Source organism: Otolemur garnettii, unplaced genomic scaffold (assembly GCF_000181295.1).
Source record: "Otolemur garnettii isolate 467f Iridium unplaced genomic scaffold, OtoGar3 scaffold00070, whole genome shotgun sequence".
Lineage (NCBI taxonomy): Eukaryota > Metazoa > Chordata > Mammalia > Primates > Galagidae > Otolemur > Otolemur garnettii.
In genome coordinates this window covers 1,727,395-1,751,676 of record NW_003852465.1, presented here as the reverse complement: position 1 = coordinate 1,751,676, position 24,282 = coordinate 1,727,395, and the positions used below count along the sequence as shown (strand labels likewise).

Below are 24,282 nucleotides of genomic sequence, written 5' to 3'. Positions count from 1 at the left end.
GCAATTCTTCATTTTGTAAATGAGCACTTTGGGGGTTTATGTTGAAGAATTAGGAAAAAAGGAAGGCTTGGAGTTAGGTAAATTAAGGAAAAGTGACCAAGAGGGCTTTGAAAAACAGACTAAGCTGTACTTGGCCTTGATTAACTTAACACAAGGTTCCCCCTGGTGTTCAAGAGCAGAAATATCAATACATACTTCAATCTCTACATCCTGTTTCATGTAATAATTTATACAGTTTTCAGTAGTTTCTGAACCCTTTCAGGAAGAGAAATCTACTCATCTAATGCACTTATTATCGTCTCCATGAACTAGTAACAGTTACAGCTCCTGAGTTTGGTTTGCTTTCTTGGTGGGGTGGGTTATCTGTTTTCCTTATTCCTCTTCTGGTTTCCTTCCAGGCTGTGGTTTCTTGGTGGGGTGGGTTATTTGTCTTCCTTCCTGTGCACTGCATTTACTTTTCTGGATACTGCTCAGCCTTCCAGAAGAGAAGGAAGAAAAGGAAACTTGCACCCACGTGCGGCTACTGTGCACCAGGCTCTGGTTTCCTTCCTTCCTGTCTCCCTCTCCCCTGCTACCAACGTGGATTTTCTAACGGCCACTGCTCTGGGTGCTGGAGACGCAATGGTGAATGAGGTGAAAGGTCCCTGCTCTCACGGCACTTAGATTCTGACAGCAAAGACAGATAGTGGACATGAAGGGCATCGGGCAGGGATAAGCGCTATTGGTGCTAGAGAGACAAAGGGTCATCAGAGTCTCCTCTCACAAGAGAGGTCAGAATGAAATGAGAGTGAGTCAAGAGCACATCTGGAAGCCAAAGGTTCCTGGAGAAAACGTGAAGGAATAAAGGCTCTGGCTCATGCAGGAAGCCTCGGAGAGCTGAGTGGCTGAGCACAGTGCCCAGGAAGCGAGGTGGGAGAGGACTGACAAAGGACCCGGACATGATCCAACTTCCAGTAAGGCGCATGTTGTTGGCAGAGCTGAAAAGATCTGTGGAAGGCTCAGGTGAGCCAGGAGAGAGATCAGACGGAGTAAAGGATGACTCCAAAGTGAAACAGTGCAGTAGAGGGAGATGGGGAACAAGGGAGGAGGGGACATCGAGGCTTTGTGAATGCTTCAATTGTTACAAAAGTAATCAGCTTTGTACATCAAACATTCATCATGGTTTACAGACTATTAAAAACAGGATCAGCTATACAGTTACAAAGTGGGTGGGGCAGCGAATAATCCCACTCTTTTGTCTCCAAAGACCTTGGCCTTCCGCTCTGCTGTGCTGTCCCTCCAAGGCTCTGTTTGGCTGCACAGTGGGGGGTGCCTCCGGGACACAGAAGACAGCCATGAAGAAGAACCCTCTGTGAATCACCCTTGTCCCCTTCAGAAGGACAAGGGACTCTTTCCTCGCTAGAATTACCTAACCAACACGCGACTTGATATTTCCAAGCCCATCCTATGTATTTTAAGGCACTTCAGCTCATTATGGGTTTAGATCATGGGCTCCAGAGCAGGATCCTGGGCGTCAAACTCTATTACTACTAGCTACGAGGTCTGCCTGGCCTTCCTATTCTTATTGTATGGAATCACAAAAATTGATCAGGGAAACGATGGTCTTCATCCAAACTGTTTATAAAGTGTTATTGGGGCACACTGTTACCCAGAAGTGACTGTTCTCAGAGCCTGAGAATAAGTTTGGGGTCACGCTTATCATGCACTGAGTGGAAAACAAGGAGCCCTACTCACCGCAAGCCGTCGGCCACATGCAGTGCTATCCTGTGCTGCAGGGTTCTGGTGAGGCTGCCTTTGTCCTGCTGAAGCAGGCGGTCCAAGGAACCCTTGGATGCCAACTCCATCACCAACATTCGAGGGCGAATCCCAGCCGCCAGCAGAGATATCAGGCTGGGGTGGTGGAGGTGGCAAAGCACCACCAGCTCCTGCAAAAGTCCAAAGTCATGTAAGGGTAATATAACATCGTTTCTCGTGCAGGCGTCGCTTCTCTAAGGGCCATCAGCATTTTGATCACGGTTTTCTCTGGGTGACCAGTCGATAACAGCAAACTTTCCATTTCTGCTTTGAGGTTTTGAAAAATATTTTCCATATTTTAAGTAGTAAACAGCTGGTTTTGAAACTACAGTTGACCCTTGAACAACCTAGGCTTGAACTTTGCATGTTCACAGACACCAATTTTCTCCCACCTCCACCACGGCCAGAGAGCAAGACCAACCCTCCTCTGCTGCTTCTAAAGAAGCTTCTCAACATGAAGGCAATGAGGATGAAAATGTCTGTTTCACTTCCTCTTAAAGAATAGAAAATACATTTGCCTTCCATTTGATTTTCTTAACAAAATAGTCTTTTCTCTATCGTACTTTATTGTAAGAATATATGTGACACATATAACATAGAAAATGTAGGTTAGTTGGCTGTTTATGTTAACAATAAGGTCAACAGTAGGTTATCAGTAGTTGTGCTTTGGGGGACCAACAGTTCTATGTGAATTTTCAACTATGCAGGAGGTCAGTGCCCCCAGTCCTCAGGTTATTCCCCAATCAACTGTGCTGTTTGAATTAAAAATTTAAAGTCTATTTTTTTTCCCCTTCTGCTCTGCTTTTATCGGAACATTTAATGCAGGGACAGTACACACATTCTGGTCATATAGCAGACCATGTCGATGTCATGTACTGTATTCTGGTGAACCACGGAATCCCTCCTGGCCCAGGATTCTGAATAGCCACTAGTAATCAGCGGTAACTGGCGTATGAGGGGAGACCTGCCTATAATCTTTGGTTTACTGACTACACAAGTTTATTAAGGAAATCCCAATTCCACAGAAATACATGCCATCATCTCCTCATGAGCTCTCTCTAATGAATTTCCATTACTCTCAGGTAAAAACCATGTGCTTCCGTGGCCTCATGGCCTAACATGATCCGGCCTTAGCCATTCTTCCTCTTTACCACCCTTCATTACACTGGATTCATCCCATCCCTGGCACTCGCCCTGCTCCATCCATCCACAAGGTCTTTGCCTTTGCTGATGCCTCAGCCTAGAAATCCCTGTAGCCTTCACGTGGCTGAAGGCTTCTTGCCGCTCAGATCTTAGGTCCAATGCTACCCACCGTGGACCACCCTTACTACAGCCATGCCCAGCTGCAGCAATGTCTCTGATATCCGGGATGCCAGAGAACCCACTGTAGCCTGGACAGAGGCCTCCACTGTGAAACACCCCTCTCTGTGCCCCACATTATTACGCAAGCGTTCACAATCTCTTTACGACACTGGGTTTGAATTCCACATTCACTTTATTCTGTATATATCTCACTTGACTCTGAAGCTGTAACCTCATTGAAATTTATAGCTTTTGTGATGTTAAATTGATGCCTATTTTAAACTGTGATCGCTGCAGAAGCTCCACTTCCTAACAACCAGCTTCAAAGACATGGAGTAGCAGTGCCAACCCCAATTGTCAGGAAACCGAAGTGTGGAGAATTCTGCAAGCCCAGGAAGAGAACCTGAACACCCCGAGTGGGGATTTTCCAAGAACAAAGCTTCAGCCTGCAACTGTATTTGCTCTGTAGATGAGATCCTTTTTTTTTTTTTTAAATGTCCATGTCTGAGTATCTTAATTGGTAAAAATGAACAAGTCAGATTTAGCTCTGCCTACTTCTGTAGGTACAGAAAGAGGCTTGATCCTAATTTTCCATCCTGGAAAAGTAACTCATCGATTACAAAGAGAAAGGATCAAGACCCTAGACTAGATCTTCCCCATGCCTGACTCCTGGTCGGCTGCCTCTCCACTATCATCTGTCTTTCTGTTCCTTCCATTTACAGAGAAGCAGCATATTATACAAACTCTTCAAGTTCTTGGCCCTTCCCTCGGTTTGCCTACCTGCCTCCCCACTCATCAGCCCTGCACTCCTTGTTAGTGTAGATTTTCACCGTGGATCCCAACCCTTCTTCATAAAATTCGAAACATATGCTCGAGACCAATGACCAAAGTCAAAAAATCAAATTATATAACGAATTACCTATAGACTGAAAGAGACGGTGCCCAGATTTTGTTCACAGACTCATTCCTATCTACAAAATGCTTTAACTTCATCCCAGAACTTTTGTGACTAATAATCACAGACATAATGTTTTTCATTACTCAGAATAACTAAAATATCATAACTATATATTTTTTAAAGTTTACATAAAGGATTTAGATTCAGCCACTAAGAATTTCTTTTAATAGATCAAGGGCAAAAATTAAAGAAGAAGAAATTAAAAAATTCAGTTGAGTTCCTACAGAAGGTGGAAAAACTAGTACTGGATCTTCTGTCCCCGTCACTCAAGTCGGTATCCCTCATCCCCACTGTCAATAAAAACTAGGGAGTAAAAAGGAAGGGAGAGACCCTCACCAATACCCCAAACAAGAGACAATCCTGGAGCGGCCACTCTGGGCTGCACCTTCCCCTTACTTTTCTCGTAAGAGTACCCTGACTTTTTGCTGAGGTACCAAACCCTCACCCATGCAGCCTGTGGACTTCAGGTCAAGGGTAACTGACCCCAATAAAAGCCTCAGAGAACAGGTGGGACCATTGTAAGTAATACCATCCTCATGGCCTCAATGATTAGCTTAGTGACACAAAGCATTACCCTGAATATTGTGCTTGTTGAGAAAAGGTGACTCAACTGAGACCAAGAGAAGGGTTTTGGTTTTTTTTTTCATTTAAGAAGATACCATATAGGGACAGCTTTTGGTTTCTTTGAAATACACAACCTCAAAAGAGGTGCCCTCTTTTCTTCTGTCCTTGTGATATGTAATTCTGAAGCCTTTTGAGTAGCAAGGTTCTAAAGTAAAATGGGGAATGGGAGTCCTACAAAAGTTTCCCATCATAGTCAAGTATCACAATTACAGGAATTCTCAAAATACTGTCTTTTCTTCATTTTTCAATGGGAGAAATAACACAAAACTTTCTATTCCATAAAGAAAAGGCAAAGTGAGATTTCGTAATTAAATTCATGTGAACTTTGAAAGTATTTCCATAATGGCATGCAAAACAAGAGCCTAAGAGATGAACAATACGTCGCTGAACGTAATAGGATTAACGGGACTTCTTACTTGTCTCAACAGCCTAAGTGATGTGTGTTTATTAAAAATCTTCACAGCCACTTCTTCTCCTTCATAGGCTGCTCGATAAACTGATCCAAAACTGCCATCACCTTTTGAAAAGAAAAAAGAACAAAGCACTTAAGTTAATCTGTCCAGCAGAAGAAAAACTAATTGTATCTGTCGTGTATGTGAAGAGAAATCTGACCCATTGTTCTATTGATCGACTCTCTTTCAACATTTCCTCATCCTTCTAGTCCATGAACTAAGTTACACCTAAAAACTCTGTCCCTGACTCTCCTATCTTCCCTCTACTAATGTCCTGCTCAGTTACTTCACCCTCTCCTGTGACTTTCTCTACCCCTACATGTACAGAGTTTTCACTTACAGCCACAGTTACCTCCCAAATGCTATTCTCTATTTCCAACTCTGTGCTGGAGATTTCCACTGGCACGCTTTTCCAAATCTCAATCACCTTTCATCGAAAGCCACATTCATCATCTTTTCTGCTCTGTTTCTCATTCTCCAGGCTCAAGTCCAGTAGTTTTCCTCCTAGTCCTGGATGAACAGGAGGAGCTGTCTAAAGATACTAATGTCTGGACTCAAAGATTCTGATCTAATCAGTCCCAGGACATATGGGTCATTGGGGTTTGTTTGCTTGCTTGCTTACTTGCTTTTAATTCCCCTGGTGATGGCTATGAGCAAGCAGGGTTGAGAACAACTGCTCCAGGCAAACTGGAGTTTCCCAAACACGCTTTGTACCTGAAGTCTGCATACTCTTCTATGTCAGTCCTTGAAGAACTCTGCTATCCCACCATCTCAACCTGCAGAGAGTTCACCAAGCCCACAAGGCCCAATACATTTCAGGAAATTGAGGTCTGCCTCAAAACCTCACCATGATCAGCCCCCTGAACTATCCTTTTCCACCGGCAAATTGGTACAATATTCACGGTTCTCATATACAACATTAAAACACGATCACCTCACCGATATAAGTTAATAAACACAGAAAAGTCTACAAGAAAATAGGACAACACCTTGTTATTTCTAAGTGATGAAATTAAGCTTCTATGGGAAGCGTCTACCTGTGTATTTTCAAAATCTCCATAATAAGCATATATAATCACATATTATTTTATGCCCAGAAGCAATGTATACTAAACTAAATACTAAACTCATTTGAATGACTTTTATATTTCAACCAGTTTGTAGATATGTGAAGAGTAATCGTCATCTTATCAGTCTTAATATCCTCTTATCCTGCCCCTCTAGTACTCAATAAATACTCAACTTTTAAAACTATTGTGTTAATATCGTCAGTATTGAAAGAGTCTCAGAGAGCGACGAAGGCTATAAGCACAGTGAAGTACTAGAATAAGAAATAGGATTGAGTAAACAGGAGAAAAGAAAGAGAGGAGAAGCAAGTGGAGGCAAGAAGGCGAGGATGGATAGGCGAGAAAGACACTTAAATAACAGGTGCATTCTATTCTGGTTCCCCACAATCTGGAGAACTACTCATAACAAAGGGAAATGTTAATGTGATGTGACAGAGAGAGAAACACACTATAGGAAGATCAAAGAGGGAGGAGAGAGAGGTCTTCATCGTCCTCGGAGACTTTCTCAATACGGACTGCAAGTAGTGATTTTTAATTTTTAAAGCCCTTTTTTGAAAATCACTGGTATCACTGCAACATGAACATGGAATACGGACTATCATATCCTTCAGGCAACCACAAACTAAAATAAGGTTAAGAATTGCCTTTGTAGATTTGAGACACCTAAGTGGAATGAAAATTGAAGACAAGGAAATCTTCCTAACCTATCAAATCACACCGTTAAAGTCTATTGTGGCTCTCCAAAAGAATCAGTCCATCAAAGAGAGATATGCCACACGATTCTTCAGATTCATGAACAAAACCTCATAAGTTAATGTTTTAAAATATATTCACAAAACAAGTTCATTCACATTTTTTTTTGGGGGGGGGCCAGGGCTGGGTTTGAACCCGCCACCTCCAGCATATGGGACTGGCACCCTACCCTTTTGAGCCACAGGTGCCGCCCTCATTCACATTTATTAAAATGTGTCATATAAGTCACTGAAAATAGTTGCCACTATCTGGGAAGGAAAGGGTCAACAGAAAGCCCGCATTCACTTCTTCCCTGCAAGAAAAATGTCTTGGGGGCAGCTGGCCAGGAAAAAGTGATGATCTGGGGAAAGTTTCCAGATCAACATAGCATAAAAGATACTGGGAGTCTCTAACTATAAAATGTTTTTAGATTTGTTGAGGTCAGAGGTACTCAACTCCAACCCCCATCTTTGACAATGTCTGGAGACATTTTTGATCACGCCTCTGTTGGGGTAGGGAGGAAAGAGAGATACTACTGACATCTAGTGGGTAGAGGCCAGAGACGCGGCTAAACATCCTACGATGCTCAAAACAGCCCCAATAATGAATTCTCCAGTGCAAAATGGCAACAGTGTAAAGGCTGAGATACTACTGTGTAGATTGCTTTCTGTAAATAAACATGAAATTTGTAAGCTTATGGGATATGGAGCTAGAGAAGGAAGAGTAATCACATAAGCATTTTTCCCAGCTGTGTAAGTGATTAAATACAAAACACAGATGCTTCAAAACAGCCTTTTAAAACAGAGTTTCTACATACACTACTTAAAACTTGTCCACTCATCTGAAACTCATCTTAATACAGGAAAGGGAAATATTGTAGGGAGCTGTGTCTGACAGCTTGGGGCTTCTTCAGAGCTAGGATACACTATGTCTGGTACTTGTTTGTATTCTTTGAATCATTACTGAAGTTTGGGGTTGGCTAAGATTTAGGATTCAACATTGACAGTTTACCATTTTGTGTTAACCCACTGTTACTAATATATTCCCTTCCAGAGTTCCAAAGCCTTTGAATTCATTCTTAATTTTCTAATCAAGGTGAAGAAATAAAGGTATGAATCATGTCCCAGGTTTTGGATGATTTTTTCTAATATGATAACCTAATCAATAGATTTTAGGCATTATTTCTATGCTAACTTAACTAAAATTAAATGTATAGACATCACAACAAATATGGCACAAAGTTAAGTCAGAACTGTTTTCAAATACTTTAAACTAAATACACCCAACGCTTTTCACAGACTTCCCAAAGACTCCCAGGAACGTTTAAAACTTGAGTTTGTCAGTCCACAGTTAATAACAGTATATAATATTGCTCAGAGAGTAGATTTAATATAACATTAGATACGGTAGATTTAATATAATAGTAGACTTAATATAATATTGCTTAGAGAATAGATTTACATATCCTCACCAGTAAAAAGGATAAGGTAATATACCATATGTTAAATAATGTCTCCATTTCACAATGTATACATACATGAAAGCATCCCACTCTATGCCATAATAGAAACAATTTTTGCTTTTCAATCAAAATAAGTTTTAAAAAATTTTTTAAATGAGGTCAGCAGTGAGCTGGATAACGCAGAGTATCACAGACATTAAAAGGACATTAGCTTTTATTTTGAAGAGATGAGAAAGTAAGCCGGCATTCCACAGAATGACACAGGTGGCATCTTATCTATTGTTTCTTTCCAAACGTAGTTATAATGTGTAAGTATTTCAACTTAAGTGTATGGAGTATTTTTAAAAACATCTTTTACCTCTCAAAACCCATGTGTAAAGGACAGAATAGACCCAAGAAATAAAGATAGAAAGGAGAATATTGGAACATGTTTATTATGTTTTTTCTAATCAACACCTAAAGATGCTACATGAATTTGGTGATTTCTGTGCTACCCTGTTGAAAATCAGATTGGATTTATGGTATCAACAAATGTAAATGTTCCGAATACAAGGAAAAAAAAAAAAGAAAAAGGACTCAAGTAGGGCACCAATTAACGCATCTGATTTGATGAGTATATTTTGTGAGATTTCAGCTTCGTCATACTGAGTCATGAAACTGTGGCTGTGACTACACAGAGGCTGGCTTTCTTTCCTTATTCGTCCTTTTGAATCTGAAAAATAGCTGCTTCACTTCACTCAACTGAAAACCTCTTTATCCACCTTCCTCATCCCTGGCAATGAAAGAAAATGCCAGGGCACAGACCTCGATATTTCATAAATATTCCATGATGGTCCTGACCTCCCCCTGATCCTCCCCTACAAAAATGTGTGCAAAGCAAATTCTAGATCCCTAACACTATATCACTTTCAGATACATCACTCCAAACTTAAAAACTACAGTCTACGATATTAAAATTATGATCTCTGGATGTGTTCTAAATTATAAGGAAAAAAATTTGCACCCTCATTTTTATTCTCAAACGAACAAAAATAGTTACCTAGGAGAAACTCTGGAGCTTGTTCAAATTCCAACTCATCATTATTCAACATAATATTTCTAGGCAGGTCGGCCAAAATCAAGTCAGGAGCAATCTGAGATATTGGAATGGTGAGCCTTGGTTGATCTGGATTTATCAGGAGGTCGCCTGGGAAGGTATAAGAGTTTTCTTAATAAAAAGAGCACTTAGGGATATACATCAATTTGTGTGTATGATTTACAAGATCAATCACATATTTTCTATAATTTCTAATCACTCCCTTTCGAATGAGTCCTAAATTTCTCTAGAAAACTTTAAAAACTTCAAAAGACTTAATATTTATCTACTAGGGGTTTTAAGAATGTATTCCTAGCTTCATTTGTTAGTGAGCGGAATTCTGAACTGCTATAGACATCTGAGTAGGAAGTTATTCTCTGAGACATTTTTAAGAAACTCTCTGGGTGATTATCTAAGACTTCATCTCTCACCTGATAATGATTCAGGTATTAAGTTATCATATGTCGGTGAGTTATTTCTACGTATTGTCTATTTTAACCCTCATAACAATTCTGTGAGATAAATGTGGTTTGTACTTTTGTTTCACAGATGAGGTTGTGCTGCTCAGCGAGCCAGTGTCTTAACCATTAAGTCAACATTTTCTGAATCTAGTACACAAGATGTCATTGGTCATAAATCAAAATGTACGTTTCTCCAAACTGTCACCATAATTGAACATATTTTCACTCATCCTTCCAGATAAGAATAATTTTTACATTTATTAAAAGTCGACTTCACAAATATTGAAGTATTACTCAAAAGCATTTGTAACTTGTAACAAAACATACCTTCTTCAGCTTTTTTCATCAAGTCATCCAGGAGGATTTTCTGATGCTCTTCACCATCATTAAAACTATATAAGGCCCATTTCTTGAGTAGAGTCTCTCCTTCACCACAAATATCAATCTCCAGCAGCCCAGGAAACCATTCTTCCATGAGGGAATCAATGTGGTCCACAACTTGGCCCAAAAGGATACAGCCTACAGAATCCACAGAAGAGCTTATTAACATCCTGTCTGAAGCTAGGAAACAGGAGCTATGAGGGTTTTGTTTTTGAATTTAGATTTCTTTAGTGATACAAGTCAACGTTTTAAAATAATGTCCTTACCTTTTCTACAAGAAGGAACTGTAATTTTTAAGAAACTCTCTGAGTGATTATCTAAGACTTCGGATCCTACCAGACAATAGGCTTCGGGAGACCAATTCAAGTAGATGCCTTGTCGCCAATACATTCTGTTTGGGCGAAGTGCTCGTTCTGAAAGAAATTCGTTTCCTTGATGATTGACTATTTTGTAAATTAGGGGGAAAAAAACTACTACATACACCACAATTGACAGTAATGTAGATATAATCGTTTTGAAAGAAAGTATTGAGTTGTTGATAACATAAGTCTTCATCCATATCGAGTAAATACTTCACCTGTAATTCTGAAACACACTAAATGCCCTGTAGATTAGGATACATTTAGGTTCATTCTGTTAAGTAGGATAACATGCTTAACAGATGAAGAAATTTATAAATAAGTCCTCATAATTTGTAAAAGACGCTGGTGGTCATGCCAACCCCAAAACTTCCCGAAATGTTTTATGTACTGTAACTATGCTTATATTTTGATCAATTCCAAGCAGGATAAGGTTTATTTCAGGAACCAGTAATATCTGTATAAAGCTGACTTTTAACCATAAAGAAAGTGATATTTTCCTTTTGGGGCAGTAAGACTTTTTTTATTTAAAGGAAAAAACTAACATCATAACATCATATGCTCTTTTTTCTTTTAATCACTCTGCTGAATGGCCAGGACCTATCAAACTTGTCGAGTGAAACTCCTAACTATGCAGTGGTTATTTATTTTTGTTGTTGTTAATGATCGTGTGTGTGTGTGTGTGTGTGTGTGTGTTTAAATCAAGGACTCATAGTAATCCCACCTTGTAAAATTATTGTTTATAGTTTGCTGTGGCTTAGAAAACAAAATATTGCTATTTGTTAGAAATGTATTTAAGATAAAAACAAACAGATTTGTAGAAAAACCTGAGAAATTTTCACCCTGACAGATTTTGTGAATTCTTATGTATTTACGTGTCTTTATATTGCCCACTCTGAAGTTATATAAACTTATTTTCTAATTTTCAGCTACCTTCAAAACATGGCATATGAGAAAATGGCATATTATATTTAATAAGTTTAATTTATATAAATATCGTCTTCATTAAATGCTTACCTCTTCCCGAAAGCATGTAAGGAGAAATTTCAAGTAATCGACTGATTAACCTCGACCAAAATCCCATTGGAAAATAAGGCATTTCATACAGTCGAATGATAATTTCAGAGTTCTCACAATGGGGAAGTTCTATCACAGGCCTGTGCTCAGACAAACTAAAAAGGAAAGGACACTGTCATTATATGTGGGTCGTTAAGAAAGTTCAGAGATGCATAAACATCAAGAAACACAAAGCCTGCGCTGATGGAAACAAATGAAGCTCTCCCAGGGCCACCAGTAAGTGGAGCAAGTTCAACTTGCTCAGGTGACTCAGGAAGGACGCTGCTGACTGTACTTCTTGGAAGTGACGAATGCACCATCACATAGTCTGTCTCAAGACTTTCATAGTGACCCACATATAGCTTCATAAAACCCACCACCTTGTTGACCAAAGGATCTTACTGCTTGAAATCAACTTTTATTCCAAGCATTTATACTGTTTTTGTAACATGCTTTTGCTACATGCTTTTCCGACCCCCAAAATCCGAGTCATTTAATCAATTCAAAGGCATGCTCAGATGTTGCAGATGAGTGAAATTCGTTCCGTAATCCTATGTATGGCAGTAAGTTATTACAGTTAGTTATGCATGGACAAATGTTGAGAGTATTAAAAAATACATGTTCTTTAAAAAATACGTGTTCTTAAAATAGATACAACCTTTAAGAATATCTTAAGTAGAAGAGGCTGCCATTCATCAATCAATGTAATTTGCAATTTCAACAGCATACATATTACTTTATTAACATTTCCCGTTTTCTTTCAAAGCAATAAGAAAAACTTCTATAATATAAGGCTAGAACTTGGGCCTTTATTGTGATGCCATCAATTCTTTTAAAATTCTATTAAAAACTCACTACCTACCCAGAAATCACCTAATACAATAAACTCTCTTAGTACTGTGTCGGACACACACACATATACACCCACTCCTTCTCTCGCTCTCTTTCTCTCTCTCTCTCCCCCTAATCACAGGTTACACAGTAACCTCCATCGTTTACCTTCCTTAAAGAATTTGAGCAGTGGCAAGCCGAATAATAATTAAATACATAAAACAAGTCATTTACTATATCTTTCATGTCTAAATGCAGTATTTTCATTGAAGGCAGAAAGTTTACACAAAGAAAGCAAGAAAAAAATATTTCATACATCTATTACAGAACAAAGTTTCTTTGATAATTAAAAGAATATGATAAACAGTCCATTTCCCTGGAGTAATTCCATTTTTAAGATGTGGTTTACCTGCTTGGAACCAGCAAATGTTCTTCTCCTGTTGGCAAAGCAATCTGGAATTTTTCTAGGAGTTTAAAGTACTGTGACATGTAGTTCTTTGGAAATCTCCTTTTCTTTGAAAGAAATTTTTCTACATCTCTACGAGAAATAATTCCCTTAGGATGTTTCGGGTAGCCTTCCACTTTCACGGTCAAAATCTGAGAAATTTAAATCATAAACAATCACTAGAATTCCCTTTCGGAAATGCCACAAATTTAAAGCATTTCATAAATTTTTTTCTCTAAAAGCAATCAGAACAATTTTAATGCTGTCAAGTCCAATACCGGATCTAATTTCTGTAGCAACCAGGTGGCCTAGAAGCCCAGCAGGGCATCCAACGTCCAAGGAATGTGCTAAATTAAGGGAGTGAATTCAGATCAATAATTACTGAGATCCTCTAAAGCCAGGGAAGTTCCAGGTTTCCCTACCTACAATTAACAGATAACTCAACACCTCACATCCATATTGCAATCTCAACAATTACACGTTCCTTGGAAAATTATAATCCAGACTATTATGACTACAGGTTTGTAACAGAAATACTACTTTACATGCACATAATAGGAGGAGTTTCCATTAATGGGGAGAAAAACTGGGTAGTACAGTGCAGCAATTCTCCAAGTAACTCCTGCATTTTTCTGGATTCTCCTTGCAGAGTCTGGGTCAGTAAATACAGGCTGAGGCTTGAGAATTTGCTTTTGTAACAAGCAACTTAGATGATTCTAACACAGAGCCCATACATAGAGCTTTGATCATTAAGAATCCAAGTCAGAGCCCAGGTTCAAATCCAGCCTCTACTACTAGCAGTGTGACCCTGGGAAAGGTAACTGATTTTAATAAGGCACAGTTTTCTTCTCCGTAAAATAAAAATTAAAAAGTAACTGCCTTGGATAATACATGGAAAGCACATAGGACAATTTTTAGCAGATCAAAACCCCTCAGATATTGGCCATAATCATCTACATATGCCAATTTATTTTACTTAGCCAAGTTAATTTTAAAAAGAGGTTTGTGTTTAACTTTCTTTAGTAGATCTACAATGTTTACTTAAACAGGAGCAAACATTACCTGTGCTATAATGTAGCTGAATGAAATACTGGCTTGCAAAGTTCTTACACCCAAAGCCTGATTTTACCCCTCTCTTTATTTCTACTTTGTATGGCCAGCGTTTACTGAATCAATGACTGCATGATTATTGAACGTATTGGTATTTAATGACACTGTGCAATGGCTGGTTAATTAATAGAAACTGTAGTTTGTAGGAGTCTCATATTGTGTACTAATTTATAGTAGTCCTAGTTTGCTTCTAGTGAGTTAAAAAAAATTGCTTGCCATTTTAGCATGTTTAAAGTGCTAAGATCTTCTCTGACAATTGACCTCCAACCACACTTTGTATTTTCCTTGTAGCACCCTGTACGGCCTGACATATTATATATTTGTTTATTATTAATTTTCTCTTATTTGAATGTCAGCCCTATGAGGCCTTGGAGTTGAAATCCTAACTCCTCCTCCTCCTGAATGTATACCTTTGATAAATTACCTAAACTCTTTGTCTATCAATTTCTTCAACTAAAACTTAAAGGTTAATAGTGCCCTTTTTTTTTTTTTTTTGCAGTTTTTGGCCAGGGCCGGTTTTGAACCTGCCACCTCCGGTATATGGGGCCAGGGCCCTATTCCTTGAGCCACAGGCACGGCCCAATAGTACCCTTTCAAAGAGATTCTGGGATAATCTTTGTAAAACACACAGTAACCCCTCATAAACTTGTAATAATTTATAAATTATTCTAATTTATTTTATGTAGACAAATTCATTTTAATAGTAGTTGGTGCCTGATTTTTTTCTAGTAGATCTATAGTTGCGCTAGGATGATTTATAGTAGATTCCAAACATGGACACCATCAATTCTTTCCCCATACATGCAAGCTACTCACAAGGAGTCCGTTTCTCCTTCTCTGATTCTGAGCTGGCCTTATGGTTGCTCTGGTCACTAGAATGTGGCAGAATTGATATTTTTGAGAGTTTGGGGCCCAGCTTTTAAGAGGACTGGAAAATTCTGCTTCATTTTTCTTGGTGACCAGCCATCATGCAAGATGTCCAATTACCTTGTCATCACCATGCCATGAGGAAGCTCAGCCAACCCACAGGAGAGGCCACAGAAGTAGCACTAATATGCCAAAAATACGTAGCTTTCTTGGACTTTCCAGCCCAGCTCAATGAATGAAGCCAGGTGAATGACCCTGGCCAGCACCACATGGAGAGGATCACTCAGCTAAGCCCAGTCAACCCAGAGACTAGTCATAAAAAAGTGTTGGCATTTTAAGCCTCCAGATTTGGGGGAGGCTTGTTATATAGCAAAAAAAAAAGAAAGAAAGAAAGTAAATATTATCTTAATTCTGCCACCTTAAAAAGACCTCCTAGTATTCTTTCAAACTAGCATCTAATTTTTGCTATCTCATGACCTTATTCAAAGAAAGAGAATTTACCAAATTCCTCTATACTTTCCCCATGTATTTTTATCAAGATTAAATTGTCACATGAGCTGTTTAATGCTCCAAGTGATCTGTTCACAAGGTCCCTTTCATGTCTCTTCTATCATGAGTTAAATGAGTTTTGCAAACTTGTCCCTCCCTTGATGGAACCTTTTAAAAATAAGTTTAGTGACCTCACAGCTTGGGGCACCTAAAGGTGGGTGGGCTCGTTAGAGCTCCTGCACCATGACATTAGCCCTGCCCTTGCCTTGACGATTCCTGGAGGTGCATTCTCTCATTTGTTTTTGCTGACTGGCATCAGGCAAGTTGCCTTTGGTTTCACTTTATTTATAGTTTCCATTCCCTTTCAACCTCAGTGAAAAGGACAGATTTCAATTTATCAGCATACATAAAAATGATGATACTTACTTTTTAGGTTAATAAGAAATTTAAATTACCACTGTACTGACATCTTAAATCTGTCTTTCAAAACAACTTCTGATTTTTCAAATTCTTAACTTAATCGTCATGTACATTATCACATTTATATTACATATAAGGTGCTGAGAAGAAGAACTTTCATGGAATTTAAACTGAATTACTCCACAGAATCTTCAGGAATGCTATTGTATAGTGGAAATCTGCTTTTGTTTAAAAAATAAAAAAGATGGGGTGGCACCTGTGGCTCAAAAGATAGGGTGCCAGCCCCATATGCTGGAGGTGGTGGGTTCAAACCCAGCCCCAGCCAAAAACTGAAAAAAATAAAATAAAATAAAAAAGATGGGGTGGCACCTGTGGTTCAAAGGATAGGGTGCCAGCCCCATATGCTGGAGGTGGGTGAGTTCAAACCCAGCCACAGCCAAAAACTGCAAACAAACAAACAAACAATAAATAAATAAAAATAAAAAAGATGATTCTGATGTAAGCCTCTTCCCTATTCTACTATAAAAGATATGCCTACCCTATTATTATCCACTAGAGTGCGACTTCCACTGTTCCAAAGTCACAGGGAAACACACCCCTGGGGGTGGGGGTGGGGGCAACTTTAGCCTTTCTTGATTGGAGTTTGGTTAGTTTCTGTTACCCACAGTCTGCTGCCTGGGATAGCAAAATCTGCTGGGTATATTTAAATCTCCCTTTACTGAACAAGATGTATCTACCTACACATAGTTTTATTTGGCTTCGTACCTGACACATTTTCCAAAACTATGAGAGTACTTCTTTACAGTCTTGAATTTTTTCAGTCTCTTAAAATAACATGCTTGAACTCACCGAAACGCTCCAATATGAAATGAGCGAGCATTTACTGCTCACTTACACTAATGTAGGGAGGCAATATAGAAAATAATATTATTATTAACCTTATTTTACAAAGGAGGAAATAAAGGCTTAAAATGTTAAGAAATGTCACAATGCTAGTACGTATTTGCAGAAATTTAAACCCAGGTCAAGCTGACTCCTGAGCATGTGCTCTGGACCACAGGGTTCTACTGGCTCCATTATTATTTAATAGATCAATAAAATCACACTTCCCATTTTGTATATGCAGAAGGATGAAAATCTAATTTAAAAATAACTACCAAAGTAATAACAACTGACACATTATAATAAATTGCCAATTACAATAATGTTTCAACATGCTAGCAAGTTTCATGGTATAGGATTTAACCTCAGCTGAGTTCCCACTGCAAAATATCTTCCTCTTTTCCTTCAATGGAATTTAGCAACAATTACTCAAGATTGTCTAAGGGAATTTAATTACCATTATGGTTTAATTAGAAGAGATATTTCTAATATAAGAAGATATCATCATTTTAGGGACTCAAGGAGCCACATGTGAAACTATAAATTATACTCATAAACAAAAGAGTTACTTAATGGCTCTCTATTGGGGTAATTTTATACTCTCCTGGCAACATTTGACAATGCCTAGACACACTTCCCTTGTCATCACTGGAAGGGTACTACTAGCATCCAGAAAATAAAGAGGTTACTAACATCCTACAATGTTTGAGAAAAAACTATCTGACCTAAAATATCAAAGGACTGAAAAACCCAAAGGAAGTGGTTTATGCTCAGAGGTTTACCATGACAAACCTATAGAGATGAATTATTATAGTGAAATAATATAAATTCACTGGTAATGAATTATTATTGGGAGAAGAAACCATTTTGCATATGAAATATAAATGGAGAAAAGGTGCCCATACCCAATGCCATCCAAAGTTTCCAAACTGGTAAGCATTAAGAGCACGGATCATTCTACTTAGTCAAAACTCCCCGCCATGTTCCCAGACATAAGTTCACAGACACACCAACTAAAGTTTCTTCTATGCATTTACCTAGAGGCTTTTCACAAAACTTTCATTCCATTGACTTAGCCAATAACACAATTGAACACGGCCCCAGGATCTAGAAACATAGCATGGAACAGAGAGATACAAACATCTTTCTTGAAAACAAAGACAGGAAAATGGGTGCCAGCCATTCTACTCTTCAATCATAACCCCCATGCCGCAAAAGTAGAAGACACCAACCTGTGCCATGATTTTACAAAGCCACTTGGGTTCCACAAAATATAAGTCACTTAACTGCAGTGCTGGGTCTTGAAAATGAAGAAGGACTCCTGCAGTAAAAATTCATCAAACAGTGAAACAAGGAATCTAGAACATACAAATATTAAGGGGCTTTACAGAGAATCTGATCCAACCTCCTTGTCTTACAGTGGAGGAAAAGTCAGTGGAGTTGAGTTAGCAGCAGAGTTGGGACTAGAACCTGTAATCCAGGTTCCCAAACTCTTTTTTCTTTTCTTAAAGAGACAGAGCCTCATTTTGTTGCCCTTGGTAGAGTGCCGTTGAGTCACAGCTCACAGCAACCTCCAGCTCTTGGGCTTAGGCGATTCTCTTGCCTCAGCCTCCAGAGTAGCTGGGACCACAGGCGCCCGCCGTGATGCCCCACTATTTTTTGTTGCAGTTTGGCCGGGGCTGGGTTTGAATCCACCATCCTTGGTATAGGGACCAGCACCCTACTCACTAAGCCACAGGTGCCGCCATGGGTTCCCAAACTCTTAAGTCCCAACAACATAATGAAGTTATATTTTTTAACTATATACAACGATCATACACAAGCACATCCAAGACACTGGCATCCATCGCAGAGTACAGATTTACAAACAAACAGAAATTCATGATTTCCTTTTACGTTGCTAACTACACACTGAAACACAATTCATTTTCAAACACAGGTAGGAAACACATCATATGTCAAAATATCTGATTTAAGAATGATGGGAAATGGAGCAGATTATAATCCAGATGAAGATATTTTTTATGCAACAGAATCTAGGGCTCTAAAGCAGCTTCCCAGCCACTTACTCCATACGATACAAATCAGCCCACACATTTCTAGCAAGGCAATGCAAATCCAGCACACAGTCAGCACCGTAGTGGGTTTGACAGTGTTTGTCTGTGAGATCAATGAGTGATGCACCAGGGCCAGCTGTGCCACTCGGCAGCTGCATTGTCTCAGGCAACCATTGATTCTCTAAGTGCCCAGTTAGACCAACCCAGTAATCATTCTCCTGGGCAGTACAAAAAGAACTTTCACGTGCACTCAATTCATTTGACAGCGACACTAGGAAAGGCTGTGGTTGTACTCAGGGCTCCACAGCTCCCACATAGTAAAGTCACGTTCTAGACCTCGCGTGTTTTAACTCCTCCTCAGGGATTCTTCCCACCCCTTGGACTTGGGATGATTTCTAAATTTCTTTGGTTATGACATGATGTATGATTAAACATCCATGCACACGATGATCTTCAAAAAAAAAAATGGCCCATTAAAGAATTGTGACCATATTCTCTTAAAGTTTAAATGTAAATTCTATATTAAAATTCAGAAACACTTTTATAAATTACTACGTCTGAGCTTTGAAAAAAAAAAAGTGAAACTAACAAACGCTCAAACCTGATTCGTTTAGGAAGTGAACCGCGTGAGGAAGCTCATTTTCATCCAGCTGCAGCTGACTTTCTCTCACTAGTTGTAACAATCGTTTCCGGTCAATTACGGGAAATTCAATTGGCACATGTTTACGCTCCGATAAAATGATTTTCTCAAGTTCGACATAGCAGTCTGGAATCAGCTGCCCCACAACGGGCTGATCTCGGATCTGTGAAATTACAAATGACAACTGGAAAAATCTGTTTGACTCACGTATTTGTCAGGTGACTGGTAAATTTGGTGTTAATCGTTTTTACAGAAATGGGTCTATTACTCAAAGCGTATTGCTGAATACAATGAAAACGGGATGTCAAGCTATTTAAATAGGAATAAAGAAGATGAAATTAAACTAAGAAAATTATATACACCGAGACCAATTGACAAAGAAAGATCAAATAACATAGTACGAAAATATTTATCGAGCTATCCAGAAATTCTACGGCAAAAAAACAAGGTACCTCGCTTACCACAAATTAAGGATTTTGTTTAATTTTCTAAGACATTAAACTTAATGTTCAGGAGACATGTTAGCATAAGAATTCGGTATGCAGGGTATCCATACAGTTCATGTGCAATGTAAAATAGTTTAACATAGTAAACTGTGCATAAACTTTATGTCCAATAAATATTACATTATTTATTACATAAAAATGCTCATGCCCAAGATCAAACATTAAATTTTGTGCTTCTTATTTGGCAAAACGTAAAGGTGGGCTGTACATATCAGCTGTGAAACCTGGAGGCATAAAATCTTTTCACCCAGGCTATGCTTGCAAGGCTTGTGGAACCTTATATTTGGGAAAATGAGAAATCATCTAAATGCCTATGATTCTGACTTGAGAGGATGATTACTGCACTGTCATACTTTGAATACTAATCACTGTCTGCTCATTGAGAAAAATATGAAATAATTCTTTTAAAACAATGGTCTGAATGTCACAGTCTCTATAATAAAAAATATTTTCCAAACCTTTTTTAAAATATAATTTTAAACAGAAATGCAATTCTTTTTTTTTTTTTATTAAATCATAGCATTAATGCAATTATAGGGTACAATGTGCTGGTTTTATATACCATTTGAAATACTTTCATCAAACTGGTTAACATAGCCTTTGCCGCATTTTTTTAGTTATTGTGTTAAGACACTTCTATTCTACACTTAGTAGATTTAACTTTTACCCTTGTAAAATGCACCGTAGGTGTGGTCCCACGAATTACCCTCCCTCCACCCATCCTCCCTCCTCCCCTCTGCTCCCTCCCTGCTTCTGCAACTCTTAACAATAGCAAACAAAATGCCATCAAGAACCACCAGATGGCACACTCTCCCTATTTCTGGACCCATGAAAATTACGTATTCTTTTTACCTGACAATACCAACCAGGATTTCTACTCAAATTCTTAAACTTACGACAAATAGAAATTCAGCACATGCAAACCAAACTCTAACTTGCTCCTTTTCTACTTTTAGCTAGAACCTTAAGGATCCTGAATTACAGCAGACAGCAGTTACTTCCATATTTACCTGCCAATAAAGGGTTACTCCAAAGATTGGGGCATGCGTCCCTGGCCCCAGACTATTAGGTATAATCTCACTAACCACCACTTCTCACATTCCCTTTCTTCATTATTTATAAACTAAGATGAAATGGAACTGCAGATTGAAGTTTCATGTTTTAACTCAAGGAGGAAAACCCACCAATAGAACTAAACAAGGGTTCTTGCTTTCGAAAGCAAACCAAGGGCAAAGGGCACGATGAGCTTGAAGAGGCTGGATCCCCGGACCAGCAGACCAGTGAGGGAGGCCCGCTCTGATAACGGGAGGGACAGGAGTGAAGGCGGTATATTGGCCCTGAACTCTGTTATCCTGCTCTTCTTTTTAGCTCAATTATCAGCTCAACAACAGGCTATGCAAAAATACACACACACACACACATATACATATAGACACACACACACACAAATGTCTTTTACTTTAAAGAGTCTGCACAGACACACATTAATAAGGGTGAGACAGGTAAAGATTAGAGAAGAGCCAGGATCAAAAGAAAAGATGAAAAATAAATGAAAAGACAAAATAATGATCTCTAATAGATTAAGAGCTGCTGTTTGAATAATGGTTGCAGCACCTCAGGGAAGAAAGAACATTCGAGTTCTGGCAGGCTCACTGGTCCTCAGTCATCTGAAAGAGCTACTGTTCTACAAAGCAGTCAAATGAGTTTTCAATCCAATAAGCCAAAATGATGCATCTGTTAGCAATATATACTTTTCTTTAAATAATACATTTCTCAAAGCATGTCTTTTACTTTCTGTAGAGTTGTCTTCCAAATTCATTTATAATGCTGAAAAAAGAACTGGTCCAATTGACTGATAGTGATAACTTACTATTAGAAAAAAGCAGTTTGGGGCATCACCCATAGCTCAGTGGGTAAGGGCGCCAACCACACACATCAACGCTGGTGGGTTCAAACCCAGCCTGGGCCTGCCAAACAACAATGACAACTGCAACAACAACAACAACAAAACAGCCAGGCATTGTGGCAGATGCCTGCAGTCCCGGCTACCGGGAGGCTGAGGCAAGAGAATCACTTAAGCCCAGGAGTTTGAGGTTGCTGTGAGCTGTGATGCCATAGCACGCTACTGAGGGTGATAAAGTGAGATTCTGTCTCAAAAGAAAGAAAGAAAGAAAGAAAGAAAGAAAGAAAGAAAGAAAGAAGCAGTATTAATTTAGCTTAAGGAAACAATCATCTTATGGGTCTAAACTCAAATTTTGTTTCAATTAAATTCAGACTTTTCAAAACAAACTCATTCTCTAATGATTTTTTTTTTAAAAAGATATGATATATGCTCTGACAGCAATGACAAAAAGGAGAACTATTAAAGTATTCTATAACAACAAAATTCTTGAAGAAACCAACACAATAAAGAGATTAACTGAATGAATATATCTTACATATATATATATTTGTAAGTCATATTATTCTCTAATCAGATGTCCCACAAGAGAGTGGAAAATCTGGACATTAATATGTTATTCTCATATAAAATGCCACTATCAACCCACCATCAGTAAAACCTTTCAGTAACTGTAATAAATGTGTGTTGAAAGACACAAATATACAAGTTCTCTCCCTGGGAACAACAAAGACTGTCACATTGATCAATGGCGCCTTATGTTTAGTACAGAAGCATAATTTATAGAAATGGAACAAAACAAAGCTAACTGGCCAAGATGGGGCAATAACAAGGGTGACCATATAATTTATCATCTAAACTGGGATATTCTGATGACTGTAGTGGGACACTATTAACAATTATACCAGGACTGCCCAGGCCAAAGAAGACTGTAGTTATAAGCCACGATCTTTTTTTTTTTTTTAAATACAATCTCAAGCTGGGTAGGGTGCCCTGGCATCACAGCTCACAGCAACCTCAAACTCTTGAGCTTGAGTGATTTTCTTGCTTCGGCCTCTCAAGTACCTGGGACTACAGGCGCCTGCCACAATGTTCAGCTATTTTTTGGTTGCAATTGTCATTGTTGTTTGGCAGGCCCAGGCTGGGTTCAAACCCACCAGCCTTGGTGTATGTAGCCAGTGCCCTGCAGACTGAGCTACAGCTGCTGCAATAAGCCACAGTCTTGATCATTAGAGCTAAAGAGCTAATTTAATAGGGACTAGGTGAAATTCACCATCATGTTTGCCACATTGAACTATTTAGGGTATTTTTATGTATAATTTGTACACCATTCTCCCAGCAGAATCCAGGGAAGTCTCCTGTACTTATTTTAAAACAGAGCATTCTCCCTGATAACTGATTTATTTGTGTTTTAGGAACACTTGACTTACCAGACGAGAACTTCAAAAACGTTAAACATAAATCCTAAAATGAGAAGTCCAGTTCGTCTGAACTAAGCATTTAGACATGGCGAAAAACGAAACTAGTGGTCTTGATGACTAAATAAGTCTTCTCACAATACGGATGGAAAAAACTGGCACGGAAATCAGTGACAAGAATTATGAAAAGGTGGCACCGAAGATCAAGCTGTGCACGAAATAGGAACTCCAAAAGACAGGTGCAGATGGAAAAACCAAAGTCAAAGAACAATAGAAGAAAAACAATCCCAAACCTCACTACTCACCTTCACTCTTGTAATTGAATCACCACTACAAGAAATCAGGGGTGGGGGTGGGGAAGGGCATCCGAAACATTTTCTCGTGATCCCAGAAACATTCTTTTACTTCTATCAGGACTCCCCTAATTATTTTTTATTCCCATTGCTATAAACCAGAAATGAGGAATGGTATTCAGTAAGTAATTTTAAAATTGAAAGAACTATAATAATGCTAACAGCTAAGGGGAAAAACTCCAGTATTTTAGGAGAGTTGCTCTCCTCTCAAGACTTCTAACGTCTCTAAACAGTTGCCTAACCTGAGAATTAATCAATGTTATCACTCTCCCGCCCTCTGTAGGCTCTGTGTTACCTTGAAGTTAAGGCTCTCATTGATGATGGTCTTGCGAAGTTTGGCCAAAGCGTCGGACTCCTCTGTGGCATTCACGAAGTGGTAGTCGCGGATGGCAGGGAACCCCCGCTTGTTCAGGAGCTCCTTGTTGATTTTCGTGATGCAGGCTTTGCGCTGCTTCTCATCAGAAACATCCAGGTGTGTGCCCACAAGAATCACAGGGGAGGAGGAGGCCCGAGCCTGCAGGAGACCCCGAGAGTGATGCTGTGTTTGCTTTGAAATGGGGACCGGTTATACTTCTGTTGCTTTCTTTGAAATTCACACAAGTAAAAATGAGAAATGAAAAGAACTCAGAAGAAGAAAAGAA

The 24,282-nt window shown here is 38.9% G+C and overlaps 1 protein-coding gene across 1 annotated transcript in view; it reads right to left on the bottom strand.

Moving 5' to 3' along the window:
* The window catches only part of LRRK2 (leucine rich repeat kinase 2), a 140,077-nt gene that overhangs the window by 31,490 nt on the left and 84,305 nt on the right, over positions 1–24,282 (bottom strand). The window contains exons 31-40 of the mRNA XM_003793534.1: positions 23,937–24,155; positions 19,426–19,627; positions 18,000–18,088; positions 12,964–13,151; positions 11,685–11,839; positions 10,575–10,721; positions 10,255–10,446; positions 9,431–9,577; positions 5,095–5,195; positions 1,735–1,925 (exon numbers count right to left, since the gene is read on the bottom strand). Coding sequence (XP_003793582.1) covers positions 1,735–1,925; positions 5,095–5,195; positions 9,431–9,577; positions 10,255–10,446; positions 10,575–10,721; positions 11,685–11,839; positions 12,964–13,151; positions 18,000–18,088; positions 19,426–19,627; positions 23,937–24,155 — 1,631 coding nt within the window. The remainder of the gene's footprint in view (positions 1–1,734; positions 1,926–5,094; positions 5,196–9,430; positions 9,578–10,254; positions 10,447–10,574; positions 10,722–11,684; positions 11,840–12,963; positions 13,152–17,999; positions 18,089–19,425; positions 19,628–23,936; positions 24,156–24,282) is intronic.